The sequence below is a fragment of the Loxodonta africana genome, chromosome 8 (assembly GCF_030014295.1).
Source record: "Loxodonta africana isolate mLoxAfr1 chromosome 8, mLoxAfr1.hap2, whole genome shotgun sequence".
Taxonomy (NCBI): domain Eukaryota; kingdom Metazoa; phylum Chordata; class Mammalia; order Proboscidea; family Elephantidae; genus Loxodonta; species Loxodonta africana.
In genome coordinates this window covers 20,415,798-20,430,773 of record NC_087349.1, presented here as the reverse complement: position 1 = coordinate 20,430,773, position 14,976 = coordinate 20,415,798, and the positions used below count along the sequence as shown (strand labels likewise).

Here is a 14,976-nt window from a genome sequence, read left to right as displayed (position 1 = left end):
CTTGAGCTCCAAGTATCATATAATTCTCTGGCCATGTGGATACTCGTGACAGGCAGTCAATTCTAAGAGGCATTTCTAATTTTTCAAATCTCTAAGAACTGCCAATCTGACAAAATCTGCTTAGATATATACCATATACTATGTTCTTCTAATACGTAATTTTTGTCCTCACACTGGAGTCCTGACAGTCCTTCATTTCTTGCTAGGAAGACTCAGTAATTCCCTATAGGAAACCATTAAGTCTGTTTAGAATATTGCTTTTTGCCAAATGGTTTCCTTCGTGTAACCCAAAACCAAACCCACTGCCACTGAGTGGATTCTGACTTGTAGCGACCCTATAGGACATAGTAGAACTGCCCCATAGGGTTTCCAAGGAGCGCATGGTGGATTCAAACTGTCGATCTTTTGGTTAGCAGCCATAGCTCTTAACCACTGCACCACCAGGGTTTCCTCCTTCATGTATAGGTTAATGGAAAAGTGAAGAAAAGTCCTATGGGCCACCACACCAATTAGCTTGAACCCCAAGCATTATACTGACTGGCAACACCACTGGCTCTATCATTTATTAACTATAAGGCCTTAGACTAATGATTTAATCTCTCTATTAAAAAAAAAAATTTTTCTTTTTGCCTATTTCCTCATCTGTACAATGTGATAATAAGACCCACTTCATGTAGTTGTTACGAGGACTAGATTAGATAAGGCATATGTATCCCGTTGCTCAGTGTTAGTTCCCTTGCTCTTCTTTGTAGAGCCCTATATAGTAAGTTATAGGGTTGAGTTAGATGTTAGGGGAAGCTTCTTGCTTTGAAATCTTTTTTGACTTGGAAAATGTTCATTGCAGATTCTAACTTTTGTTAACTATTACTACTTTAGAGTCAATAGTATTATCAGGTTGTCGTTAGGTGGGGCCGAGTTGGTTCTGACCCCCTAGCAACCCTTTGTACAATAGAGCGAAACACTGTCTGGTCCTGCACTGCCCTCACAATTGTTGCTGTGTTTGAGCCCATTGTTGCAGTCACTGTGTCAGTCTATCTTGTTGAGGGTATTCCTCTTTTTTTTGCTGACCCTCTACTTTACCAAGCATGATATCCTTCTCCAGGGACTGGTCCCTCCTGATAACATGTTCAAAGTAAATGAGATGAAGTCTCTACAGTCTCACTTCTAAGGAGTATCCTGGCTGTACTTCCTCTAAGACGGATTTGTTAGTTCTTCTGGCAGTCCATAGTATAGTCAGTATATTTTGCCAACACCATAATTCAAAGGCATCAATTCTTCATTATCAGGTAGACTGGACATTTAAATGAATTCCCAGTCCATCAGTCTGTCTGTGGATTGTTCCTAGTTCTCTCAACATATAAGTGTTAATGTGATGAGGCCTTGAGCCTGAAAAAATCAATAGTAATCCCAGTATATATGCATTAAAATACTTACTCATCCACAACTGTCTTTTAGATTTTTTGGATCTCAAATCTGTGAGCCTAACGTGTATCTATACTAGGTTCAGTAAAAGATGCATAAAGGTGTCTCTGTTAGGTTTATAAAGATGAACAGAGTCCCTCCTAAGCAGAATTTTGCCTCCACGTAAGAAAGATTCTTTAATATCAGAGAAGTATGAAAGCAAGAGTAAGATGGAAGCGGTAGAACCAGGGGCTAAGGTTAGATTTCAACAATGAAGAAATCGGAAAAGATCAGCTACCTACCAGAAACCTGTTGAATAGGCATGGGCTCATTGGTACTGTCATGGTAAAAAACTATTAATAGACAAATAGATCAGTGAAACAGAATAGAGAGCCCAGAAATAGACCCACACAAATATAGTCAACTGATCTTTGACAAAGGAGCAAAGGCAATTCAGTGAAGAAAGAATAGTCTTTTCAACAAATGACACTGGAACAGCTGGACATCCGCATGCAAAATAAATGAATGTAGGCACAGAGCTTACATCTTTCAGGAATATGAACTCAAAATGGATCATAGACCTAAATGTAAGATGCAAAACTATACAACTTAGAGTGGATCACACAGGAGAAAAGCTAAATGACCTTGGATTCGGTGATGACTTTTTAAATACACCAAAAGCACAATCCATGAAAGAAAAACTTGATTAAGTTGGACTTCATTAAAAACGAGGTTTTCTTTCAAAATGGAAAAAACCCATGAAAACAAAGGGACCCAGTCTAGACTCAAAAGAGAAACGGAGAAGGTTTTTCTGAGTAAATGTTTTTCCCCCCCTAGACTTAAAAGGACAACAGACATGATGTTTGGTGGAAAGCAAGTGGTCGTCTGTGGCTATGGAGAGGTAAAGTTTAACCCTTCATTTCAGCAATTAAAATGTATTTTGCAGAAACACGCTAGGATTTTTCATTTGTAAAAGAGTACTTTTATTTACCACTTTAGATGGGAAAAAGTAACTTTAGAGGCCCTTTGGTTAAAGTACAGTCTTTCTTTTTCCCTTTGTATTTTTACCATTTTTCCTTAAGTTGATTTTCTGACTTGTGCCACTTGTGATGTTCTTTTAGCTTGTGTTTTGATTATAAATCGTGAATGTGGGTGTTCTTGCGCACATGCATGTGCTAAGCAGGGGCCAGGGGTTTGTTTATAAACTGCAGTCATTTGTTTTTCATCTTTTCCCCAAGCATGAATCTATTCAGTGAAATTGCTTTTGGGGGCGGGTGAGGGATGCAGTTTACCAGAAGCTTTTAGAAACTGTTTTCTCATTGACTTTCCTGAAGATGAGTGTTTTCTCCCTTTGTCAGGTGGGGAAGGGGTGCTGTGCTGCCCTGAAAGCCATGGGCTCCATTGTGTATGTCACCGAGATTGACCCCATCTGTGCCCTGCAAGCCTGGTAAGCATGCAGAGGAGACGCACTCCTCCTCTGCACCACCACTTAACGTGTGACCCTGGAGCTGCCTCCAGAGAATGGCCTGGGTGATGCTGAGTCTTACCTTAGAGAGGCCCAGACCCTGAGAGAGGCTGCCAATAACCGTCTTCCAAAGACGAAGGGGTTCTGCTGTGAGAGAAGGTACAATGTGGAATTCCTGTGGTGACAGAATACGAGAGGCCTTGAGCCAGAGAGCAAGTAGCCCCTTACCTGCTTCATATGGAGTCACTGCCCCTTTGAAAACAATGGTCACAAAAACATAGGCTGACATCAGACATTTTCAGAGGCAACACTTCAGGGCTGCTCCTCCCCAAAATGCCGGAATCAAACCACAGGGACGCATCCGACAACCCAAACTAAGGGTGAAGTCTGGTAAATCTGAGTGAAGGGTATATGGGAGTTCTTTGTACTATTCTGATGATTCTTAAGTTTGAAATGATTCCAAAGTTAAAAAAAAAAAAATAGTTCCTGTTACGTCTCTACCACAGTGTGTGCAGAGCTAGTTTAGGTTTTTCTGCCTGCGCGGCTGTTTTTATGAGAGGAAGTGCGGCATGTCAGAGAAAGCTGGGTGAGCTCTTTAACTTCTCTGAACCTCATATTTCTTGTCTGTAAAATGTGGGTAATCATACCTACCTCAGGGCTCTGAAAGTTCGGTAAAATCATTATATAATTATTATAAGTTGCTATGTGTTATGTAATAATTATATAAAGTGCAGAGTGCTGTCACATCATACACGCTCACTAAATGGTAGTTACTGAAATTGTCTCCTGCCCTTCTCAGCAGGGTAAGAAATTCCACTGTCTCTGAAAAGTGTTGCAGAGTCCCAGTATCTGTCGCATAGATGACACCCCCAGTCCGTACCATTAACCTCAGATAGAATAAACCATGGCATAGAGGTTTGACCATGACCCTTTTCCCTTGTCCTACCACTCCCCATACATCTTAGCCATAAACCCACAACTTTCTGCAATAGAGTGGGTGGCTTTCTCTGCGTCAGGGCACCACCATACACAGGGAGCTGTCCCCCTTCAAGTACTCCAGGGGTTCATTAGAGAAACCTGAACATGCTTTAATACTGTTCAAATTGAGTACTGATTTACTGTTGAGATTATCTTACAGTCATGATGGGTCACTTACAATGTATTAGGCACTGTGCCATGTGTTGAGGATGAATAAGATAAGGCCCCTGCTTCTCAAAGCACATGGGCAGTAACCACTGTGCAGTGTAGTGAGAGCTATGACGGCAGTAAGCAGCACATGCTTCGGTAGGAGCACAGAGGAGAAATCCCTAACTGAGGAGCAAGGAGGCCAGGTAGGAAGAGTTGTCAGTGGAGCGCAGTCTCGAAACTTATGTGTTTTCTTAGGTTGGAAATATATTCCAGGCAGAGAGGACATGTGCATAGTCACAGAGGAAGGAGCGAGCATGGCATGTTTAAGAAGCTGAGCTAGTATTTTAATGTAGCTGGCAGATAGGATAAATTTGGGGGAGTAGTGATATCTGAGGCAGGAATCATAGGAATCGTGAAAGGCGTTGCATGTATGTCAGTATAAGTATTTGGATCTCACCGTAAGAACAGTGGGCAGTGTCACTCAAGTGTTTTGTGCAAGGAGGTGGCAAGATCCCACTTGCATTTAGGGAAATTACAGAATGAATTAGAGAGATATAAAACTAGAGGCAAGAGATTGGGCCAGAGGCTATTGTAGCAGGCAAGAAATAATAACACTTGAATTTTATTAAGCAAGGCCAGCAAGGATGGAGAAGAGGGAATAGATTCAAGAGGTGCTAAGGAATTGAGGAAGAAGCATCAACCAGATTTGGTGATGAATTTAATTAGGGAGAGGGAGCATGCTAGAACATTCTAGTTTATTTGGCTTGTACAGTTGGATGAACAGTGATGCCATTGATCAAGGTAGGAGATGTAGAAGAAGAAACAGATAGGGTGGGGGTATGGCAGACATAATGAGTTTATTTTTGAACACAGTAGGTTCGAGGTCCTGTAGGACATCCATGAAGAGTTTTCCAGTGCATAATGTGATCCATGGCTCTGCAGCTTCAGAGACTTCTAAGCTGAAGATGTAAACCTTTGAATCAGCCACCTATCGGTGATCCTTGCAGCCAAGGGAGGGGTATGGATGGTGTTGCAAGAATGGAGAAAAGTGTCTAGGGCAGAACCCTACATAGTACCAATATCAGAAAAGCAGGAGGAAAACCAGGAGAAAATGGCATCATGTGTCCAAGGAATATAAAGTTTTAAGAAGGCAAATGATGTTAAATGTAGCCGAAGAATTCAAGTAACATAAGGGACCTAAGAGATATTTTTGATTTTGGCATTCAGAAGATCATTGATGATCTTGGGGAGAACAGTTTCAATGGAATCATAGGTTCAGTGGTTAAGTGGTACTTCTAGAAACTTGATTTGGGTATTTCATGGTAACCCCTGGCTCCCTGTTATCAGGAAGAAATAAGTCCAATAATGCAAAAGAACCTTTTATTTCTGTCCTATGTGAACTGAGGAAATGGTTTGGAGTTTTCACTGCTAAGATAGTTTAACTGTATCAAGAAATGCCAATGTAAGTATCAAAGGGACTTGATAATAACTTTTGAAGTGCTGTGGTAAAAGGCTCCCCAGCTGCCTATTTAGGTTAATTGATTGTACTTTATTTCTACAGCATGGATGGATTTCGACTGGTGAAATTAAATGAGGTCATCCGACAAGTGGACATTGTTATTACCTGTACAGGTATGATTATGACAGATAAAATGGGTGGCACTTGGGAACACTTTCATGCAGCAAGTGAAAATAACTGGAAACACCCTCAACAAAACCACACTCTTAAGTGCCAGAGATAGCAGTCCGTAAAACCAGTCAATATTTCACATTCTTCCTACCTCTGCAGAGCATCAACCAAAAATCTACTATTAGGTCTTCCCTGTAGGAAAGTTTCTCATCACTCCTTGTAACTGTTATGTATTTCCATCCATCCTCAGCTACCTACGAGATGGACAGAGATGAGATCCATTTGCAGAGTTTTATTTGGGAAGCCAGATCTTGAATTTGTATGTTTGATATTTTACCTCCAAAAGTGATCAAGTATATTTCTTCTCTAGTCTCTGTAACCAAAGTTCCAAAAACCAAAAACCCATTGCCATTAAGTCAGTTCCAACTCATAGCCACCCTACAGTACAGAGTAGAACTGCCCCGTAGGGTTTCCAAGGAGCGGCTGGTAGATTTGAACAGCCGACCTTTTGATTAGCAGCTGAGCTTTTAACCACTATGCCACCAGGGCTCACTTAATCAAGGTTAGGCTAGAGCAAAATCTTCATAGAGGAAGTAGGACAGGAAAAACCTGCTATTTTAACCATTTTTAAGTGTACAATTTGGTGACATTAATTATACCGACCATGTTGTACAACCATCACCATTTCTTTCACCCATGTAAAGGTAAAGTAGTACAGCCATCGCCTCTATCTAACTGCAGAACATTTTCGTCACCCACGTGCATTAGTAGTCACTCCTCCTTCAGTCTTCCACCCTCCACCAGCCCCTGGCAATCACTAAACTGCTTTCTTGTCTCTAGATTTTCCTGTTCTGAACATTTCAGTATGTGGTCTTTTTTGACTGGCCTCTTTCACTTAGCACATGTTTTCCAGGTTCATCCATGTTGTAACATGAATCAGTACTTCTTACCCTCTTATGACTGAATAATATTCCACTGTATGGATCTACCACATTTTATTTACCCAGTTATCAGTTGATGGGTATTTGGATTGTTTTCATTTTTACCTGTTATGTATAATACTGCTTTGAACATTCATGTGCAAGTTTTTATGTGGACATACATTTTCAGTTCTCTTGGGTATAAATCTAGGAGTGGAATTGCTGGGTCAGATGGTAGCTCTACTTTTTAAATGTTTTGAGGAATTGCTAAACTGTTTTTCAAAGTAACCGTACCACTTTACAGTCCCCCAGCAACGTATGAGGGCTCTGATTTCTCCATATCCTCACCAACACTTATTACTGTCTATCTTTTTTAAGTACAGCCACCCTAGTGGGTGTGATTTGTATATGCCTAATGACTAAAAAAAAAAAAATTTTTTTTTCTAATGACTAATAACCAAAAGGTCGGCAGTTCAAGTCCACCAGGCACTCCTTGGAAACTCTATGGTGAAGTTCTACTCTGTCCTATAGGGTAGCTATGAGTCGGAATTGACTTGACGGCACTAGGTTTGGTTTTTTGATTTTGGTAACGACTAATGTATTAAACATTTTTCATGTGTCCATTGGTCAGTTGTATATCTTCTTTGGAGAAGTATATTTTTCTCCTTTGCCCAGTTTCTAATTGGGTTATTTGTTTTTTTATTATTGAGTTGTAAGAGTTCTTTATATATTCTGCATGCAAGTCTCTTATCAAATATATGATTTGCAAATATCTTCTCCCATTCTGTGGGTTGTCTTTTCACTTTCTTGGTGGTATCATTTGCAGCAGAAAATATTTTAATTTTGATATAATCCAGTTTATCTATTTTTCTTCAGTTGCTTGTGCTTTCAGGAGTCCTGGTGGCACAGTGTTTAAGTGTTCAGCTGCTAACCAAAAGGTCAGCAGTTCGAACCCATCAGCACTTCTGCAGGAGAAAGATGTGGCAGTCTGCTCCTATAAAGTTTACAGCCTTGGAAGCCCTATGGGGCAGTTCTGCCCTGTCCTATAGGGTTGCTATGAGTTGGAATCAACTCGATGGCAATGAGCTTGGTTTTTGCTTTGGCTTGTGCTGTAGTTGTCATGTCCTAAGAAAACATTGCCTAACCTGGTGTCACAAAGGTCTACACCTATGTTTTCTTCTAAGAGTTTTATAGTTTTAGCTCTTACATTTAAGTCTATGATCCATTTTTAGTTAATTGTTGTGTACGGTGTGATGTCGGGGTCCAGCCTCAATCCTTTGCATGTGTATAAATCTCTTCTGTTTTTAAGGTAACAAGAATGTGGTAACCAGAGAGCACTTGGACCGTATGAAGAATAGCTGCATTGTTTGTAACATGGGACATTCCAACACAGAGATTGATGTGGTAAGATCAAGTGGCTCATTACCTGGCACTTTTTTTTTTCTCTTCTTCCCAAGAAACATAAAATGGAAGAGGAAAGAGCAGTGTCACCAGCCACCCTAAACATGGCTGTCCTGGCAGAGATGTCCACAGCTGTTCACTTAGTACCCTATGGCCTGTGCTTGTGGTTACTATAAAGTTTCTTCGTCTCAACTTAGTCATTTCAAATGATTGTCCTCTTCCACCCAACCTTGATACCTACTTTACACTGTAAGCCATTTTATCTTGCCAGAGTATGTTTAGGTTGAGAGCTAGATAAACTCAAAACTACCAAAAGTCTCATACGATGAATATGAGTCATTATAGTAGTCAGTATTTGGGGAATATTTGATTTTATTATAAGAATGAGGTAAGTATGTTGGACCAAGGACAAGTCAGGGGAAAGAGATCTGTGGGCTGGGCTGAGAACATTGCTTAAGATTGTGTGTCAAATACCACAGTTTCCTCTTCTCTGCCTGTTTCATTGGGCTAGACCTCCTCCTTATTTTCCAGACTGTAGCAGTTGGGTGTCTCTAAGTGTCACAGTCAATGCAGTGCCATTGTCTAATGGTGTTTGATCCTCAAACCTGGAAAACCTATCACTTGCTTTCTCTAACTGGATTGAATTCATGCTAAAATTTTCCAGTCCAGCACAGCACTGGGTCCTACTGAGTTGTCCAATTAGTAGTTACTAGGAATGTTATTTATTACTTTCAGACTTACCGAAGTATCTCTAATTGTGACTTCCACTGTGGTTTTAAGTTTTTTTGGCATTTTTCTGGCACAACTGTATTTCTCTGTGGGTAACTGACTTCAGCAAAGCATGCTTTCATCTCTGCTGAGGGCTGCTCTGATTGAGCTTCAGCATTGCCGGGTAAGGATCAGTTGATACATTGAGAGCCTTTTGGATAATATCTGTTTTAAATGGTTTCTCTTTTTAACTCTGCGCTTTATTCTTACATTATTAAAATGGCTGGAAAAACAACCTACCAAAGCCTGTTTCTATCCTTGGTGTGTCTGAGTAGGATAGCTCCCTGATTCTGTCTTACCATGATATTTTGCTTATAGTGAATAATTTAGCTGGTACATTTTTTTGTTAAGTCTCATTTGATGTGCCTTACTGCTAAATGGTCAAAGATACTAATGTTTCTAAAACTGTCCATAGTACATGAGTGTGCTTTCCTTGATTAATCTACTTGGAGAGCCCCCAGATGGGAAAAGCTTAAAGGGAAGTTGTCATGCCTTGGGCCCTTCTGAGAAGTCTTCACAGTAAGGGAAGGAGACGGAGTTTTCTCTCTGAGTTATTAAGAAGCTCTGAAATAAAAATGACTCAAAATACTATCTTGTAGCTTTTGTGTTTTTCAGATATAAAAAGTTGCTTTATCTCATTTCATCCTTTTGACTACCCAGTGAGGGTTTATTCTAATACCTGATTTTCAAACGGGAAACCAAGAAGTTAGATACATTATTCATTTCTATACATTGATTTGAAAATGAAATTAGAGCACAAAATCCAGTTTTTTTACTCCAATCCAGTTCCCTCCCCATCCCCTGCACATTGTGCTATTGCCGTCCTCGTGATTTCTAGATTACCTTCAAATACTGATGAATAAACCTGTCTCTCCTCCAAAGGCAGCCCAGAACGTAAGTATTCTCTCAGGAAAATGGCCAGGAGACTCTTTACCTTCAGTCACAAATATTTATTGTGTGATTAGTATATGCCAGGTGCTGGTCTTGGAGTCCTTAGAGTCAGTGAACAAAATAAACAAAGATACCTGCCCTCACGGAGTTTACATTCCAGCGAGAAGAAAGACAATAATAAGCGCTTAGTACGTTAGGCATCAAAAGCACCATGGAAAAAAGGAAAAGTCGAGCGTGGTAAGGGCATGAAGGGGGCTGAGTTGTAACTTTAGAGGCATCAAAATAAGAAGGTGCTATTTGAGCAGACTTGAAGGAATTAGCCATGTGGATTTTTAAGAGAAGAATATTTCAAGAAGAGAGAGGAGCCAGTACAAATGCCCTAACGTGTGCAGACCTTTTGGGTAGCAGTTGAGCTCTTACTTACCATTAGTCATTACAGAAATACATATCAAAACCAAAATGAGGTACCACTTCACATCCACTGTTGTATTTAGGTGCCATTGAGTCGGTTCCGACTCATAGCGACCCTGTGCACAACAGAATGAAACACTGCCTGGTACTGCGCCATCCTCACCGTTGTTGCTGTGCTCGAGCCCTTTGTTGCAGCCACTGTGTCAGTCCATCTCGTTGAGGGTCTTCCTCTTTTTTGCTGACCCTCTACTTTACCAAGCGTGATGTCCTTCTCCAGGGACTGATCCCTCTAGGGATCACACTAGGATGGCTATTATCAGAAAAGAGGAAGATAACAAGTGTTGGTAAAGATGTAGAGAAATTGGAACATTGTCCTTCGCTGGTGGTAATGTAAAATGGTCCAATTGCTGTGGAAAACAGTTTGGTAGTTCCTCAAAAAAATTAAGCATAGAATTACCATATTATCCAGCAAGTCCACTCCTCAGTATATAACCCAAAGATTTGAAAGCAGGAACTCAAACAGATACATGTACACTAGTGTTCCTCGCAGCATTAGTCACAATAGCCAAAAGGTGGAAACAACCCAAGCATCCGTCAGCAGATGAATGGATACATAAAATGTAGTAGATCATGCAATAGAGTAAATCGGATAGAAAAGGACAAATATTATATGATCCCATTTATATGAGACATCTAGAACAGGCAGATGCACAGAGACAAAAGTTTGTCAGTGGTTACCAGGGGCTAAAGGGAGGGAGAAATAGGAAGTTACTGCTTAAAGGGTTTCTTTCTGGAGTGATGAAAAATTTGGATACCGATAGTGGTGATGGTAGCACAATGTGGTGAATGTAATTATTGTTACTGAATTGTACCCTTAAAAATGGCTAAAATGGCAAATTCTTATTATGTATTTTACCACAATAAAAATAATGTCAGGTTAAATTACTCAACTTTCAGTAATAGACACAGAACATGTAAAATGAAATTAAAAAAAAAAAAAAATGCTTACTCAGCTAATAGTGGAAACCAGAGTGTTCATTCACTATTTGGCAAATTTCTATTAAATTCAACAAATTTACATTTTGCTCTAATCTGTGTCAAGTACTAATCGACTGAAGAAGTAGAAATGAACACCATTTCCACCGTCATGGAGCTTATATTCTAGTGAGGGAAACAGACAATAAACAAATAGACATACATTGTCACTTAGTGATGAAGAAAAATAAAGCGAGATGAGAACGTAGGGAATGATGCTGTTTTAATTAAGGTAGTGCAGGAATGGCTCCTTGAGGAGAAAACATTTGCACAAATATTTGAATGAAGTGGAAGAACAAGCCATCTGAGTTCTATGCAGAGAGAATGGTGGGTACAAAGAGCCTTAGATGGAAATGAGTTTGGTGTTTTTGAGGAATAAAAGGAGGCCATTGTGGCAGGAACAGAGTGAGCAAGGCGGTAGAGGATAAGAGACGGCTCAAGGAGGTAGGTAGTGGGTTATGTAGAGCCTTGTGTGCCATTGTAAGGACTTTAGATTTCATTCTGGGTATGAGGGAAACCATTGGAAAGTTTTGAACAAGTAAGTGACAAAATCTGACTTTATGTTTTAAAAGATTACTCTGGCTGTTGTATAAAGAAAACACTTCTGGAACTTGAGTAGTGACGGGCAGAATAGGAGGCTATTTCTGTATTTAGATGAGAAGGTGGTAGCTTGGATTAGGTGAGTAGGCACTGGATGTGGTAAGAAGCGCTATATTGTGAAGGGAGAACCAATGGGATTTGCTAATGGTTTGGATGCAGAGTGTGAGAAAAAGAGGAGAATCGCTACAAGGCAACTCAGTGAAACTGTTGTGGGCGAATGATTTGGTAATTTTTTATCCAGGTATTTTTACTAATCAAAAAAATTAAGGGTTTTTACAACAATAAAAAGAATCATTCTCATGTGAATAGGCAAAAGGTATATAGCCAAAAATGAAGGAACACTTACTGTTGAGAGAGATATTGGACAGTTAATTACTAAAACAGATAACGCAAAAAAAAAAAAAATGCTTTTTTTGGTAGGAATTTATAGTTTTACCTAATCTTGAGATGTTGACTGCTACATTTTTAGAAAGGATTAGTTTATAGAAAGAGTTGGTCGTTTAGAAAGCTGCATTCCTTCCTGAGAAACACCAGTGCTGTGAATATTTGGGGAACCTGTGACAGGGATTATGCTCTTAGCTGCCCTTCACCATGCCTTTCTTTTCATACTTCCTTCTGTGGAGAGCAGACCTACTTACCTGAACAGTCACATAGTAAGCCTGTGTGACTGTGACCTTCACAATTCAAGCGGTTAAACCATTATGTACATATGCCTTCAAAGTTTTTTCCAGCCAAAGAATTACAATATAGTAATGGTTTAACTTGAGACTTGCTGTTGACTCCATGCTTTACAAGACTAGAACCACTGTTGTTCCCCCTGAAGAAACTGCATGGTTCACAATCAGATAAGACCGATTTGTGCAAGTATAATAACTGAGTAATTTACAGTGGGACATACACCTAGTTTGGAAAGGTAGTCGCAAAGAGAGCCCTTCCCCTAGTCGATTGCTTGGTGATTGTAACTCCAGGGCAAAGACAATTGGATGCTTTTAGGGGAGATTCTTGTGAAGCTGTGCAGGCCAAAGGAAACTCTTTCTCTAGAGGAGTGTGGCCTGTCAAATGGACCTTCACTGTCAACGCTAGAGATAATTCAACCAAGTTTCTCTTCAAACCCCTTTTTGAAACTGACCCTTAGGTCTTTTGCTTGCATCATTGCATTCTAGTGCTCTCCTAAACTGCTTCTAGTAAGCATTGATCATTTTATTATGTTCATAAGAAGTGTCCTTTCCTTGATTCCACCATATCCTTTTCCTCAAGGAATACTTCCTAAGACAGTAGACTCTTCTTATCATGGTATAAGATCTTTGCTTCCAAACTCCAAGATTGCTTGTCCCTGGAAGATTCCACCCACCACTGCCACTGCCCTCGAAGATTAGATGTGTGAAATACTAAGACCCTAAAATATTTTAAAGTGCCATCATCTCAACTAAAAAAATGCCAGTGACACCAAGGAATAGCTCTTGGCTCTATGTGGTTGTTGCCCTCTGTGGTGGTATTTCCAAAGGCTAAGGGATTCATTTCGTATATCCTTAACTCCCAAAATGATTCATTTGCTTAATCCCTCTTTAAATCTGTTTATTGTTTACTTAAAATTTCTTAAATTCTCATTTAAAGTAATACGTGCTTAGTTTAAGAATTCAGACAATATAAATATATTTTTTTAAGCCTGCCTGAATTCCGTTGTAAGAAACTATCCTGGCTTACTTAGCCATTCCCTTGTTGATTTTTCCTTTTTTTGCAGTTACAAATAATGCTAGATTGGACATTCTTGGTCAATTATATTTTGAACTTGCACCAAGTGTTTCTATATGATAGAGGCTTAAAAGTGAAATTTATTGTAAAAGATTAGGTACATATAAAATTTTGCTAGCTGCTACCAAATTGCCCTCTAGAAAAGTTGAACCAATTTATAAAACTTGGCATATCAAGAAATTTTATATATGTTTCTCATCTAACTACTAAAAAAATGGTCCATACCACTAATACCACAGTCCTGAATTCACTGAAATATAATTATATGTCTGTCTTTCCCACTAGATTGCTACTTCCTCTGGGATAAGCACTCTGTATTTCTGAACATTAATCGAGCACCCCATTGTATGCTAGATAGACCTTGGAGATAAAAAAAAAATGAAAAGAAGATAAGGTCCTTGCCCATAAATAACTCACAGCCTAGTAGAGGAGCCCACAGCCTTTTTTACATGTGTCCTTTACTACAACAACTACAATTATAGTAAATCACTCAGTAACTAATACATAATTATTACACAACTAAAGAGTTACTCTTTATTTGTCTGAAAACTACTGCTTAGGAGACCTTCTCAATTTCACCAACTGAGCCAATGGGTTGTTTGGAATTTCTATTTTAGGCCTGTGAGAAGAAGGAGTTGTTGTCTTAAGTCTGTACGTGGTGACTATTGCCTGATTGCTGCTTTAATAAACTTACCATTTCTTCTTTTGTTCTCTGAATACACAATATACAGAAATGGAAGGAGGGTGAGCTACTGGGAGCTTTACACTACCATTAACCGTTTCTTTAAAGACTACCTCACATTTGCACTTAGGTCACGAAGCTTCTTTAACTTTAGGGTGAACCACCATTGAGAAGGTGGAACGGGGACTTTGGAACATGAAGGCAGAGCCTTGGGCCCTAGCATGCTATGTTTAGGACACTCAGCCTCCTCGAACTAATCCCACTCAGCTCTGATCCTCCATTTTTTGTGTCTCTTCAGCACTTACGTATTCAGTTTGCACTGTATTAATTTGCACTTGTTTGCATGTTGCTTTGTAAGTTTTTTGAAAGCTCCCCGCCTCACATGTGTATTGTTCTGTGCCCCCAACTGAAGTGTGAGCTTTTCAAAGGCAGAAACCATGTCTTCGGTTTCTTTTGTATTTCCCATAGCACCTTGTACTGTGCTCAGCAGAGAGTGGGCGTACAGTGTATGTTGTGGAATGACATCCTGAGTGATCCCTCCTCCCTGGCTGGGCCTAAGATTAAATTCCCTGAAATGGAACAGTCCTAACCAACCCAGGACAGGTATTCTCCATATGGCATGTCAGTCGCTGCTTTCAAGTTGCTCTTTGAAATGGCTTCCTTCAGCATCTGTCCTTACACAAGGTGGGACCTGCTGCTGATGGTGTGCTTACCAATGTGTTCCAGGCGAGTCTGCGGACACCAGAACTGACCTGGGAGCGAGTGAGATCCCAAGTTGACCATGTAATATGGCCAGATGGCAAGAGGATAGTACTGCTGGCAGAGGTAAGACCTGGGGTGGAGAGGGAGAGACCCGGCCACAGAGGAGAGGCTGCAGCACTCAGGTCTCCTC

General features: G+C 40.0%; 1 protein-coding gene across 4 annotated transcripts in view; it reads left to right on the top strand.

The window, feature by feature from the left end:
• AHCYL2 (adenosylhomocysteinase like 2) overlaps positions 1-14,976 on the top strand; it is a 158,626-nt gene that overhangs the window by 136,624 nt on the left and 7,026 nt on the right. For all 4 annotated transcript variants that reach the window (XM_003407272.4, XM_023544608.2, XM_023544610.2 and 1 more), the window contains exons 9-13: positions 2,239-2,302; positions 2,760-2,848; positions 5,556-5,626; positions 7,854-7,948; positions 14,811-14,909. In XM_003407272.4, the coding sequence (XP_003407320.1) occupies positions 2,239-2,302; positions 2,760-2,848; positions 5,556-5,626; positions 7,854-7,948; positions 14,811-14,909 (418 nt within the window). The remainder of the gene's footprint in view (positions 1-2,238; positions 2,303-2,759; positions 2,849-5,555; positions 5,627-7,853; positions 7,949-14,810; positions 14,910-14,976) is intronic.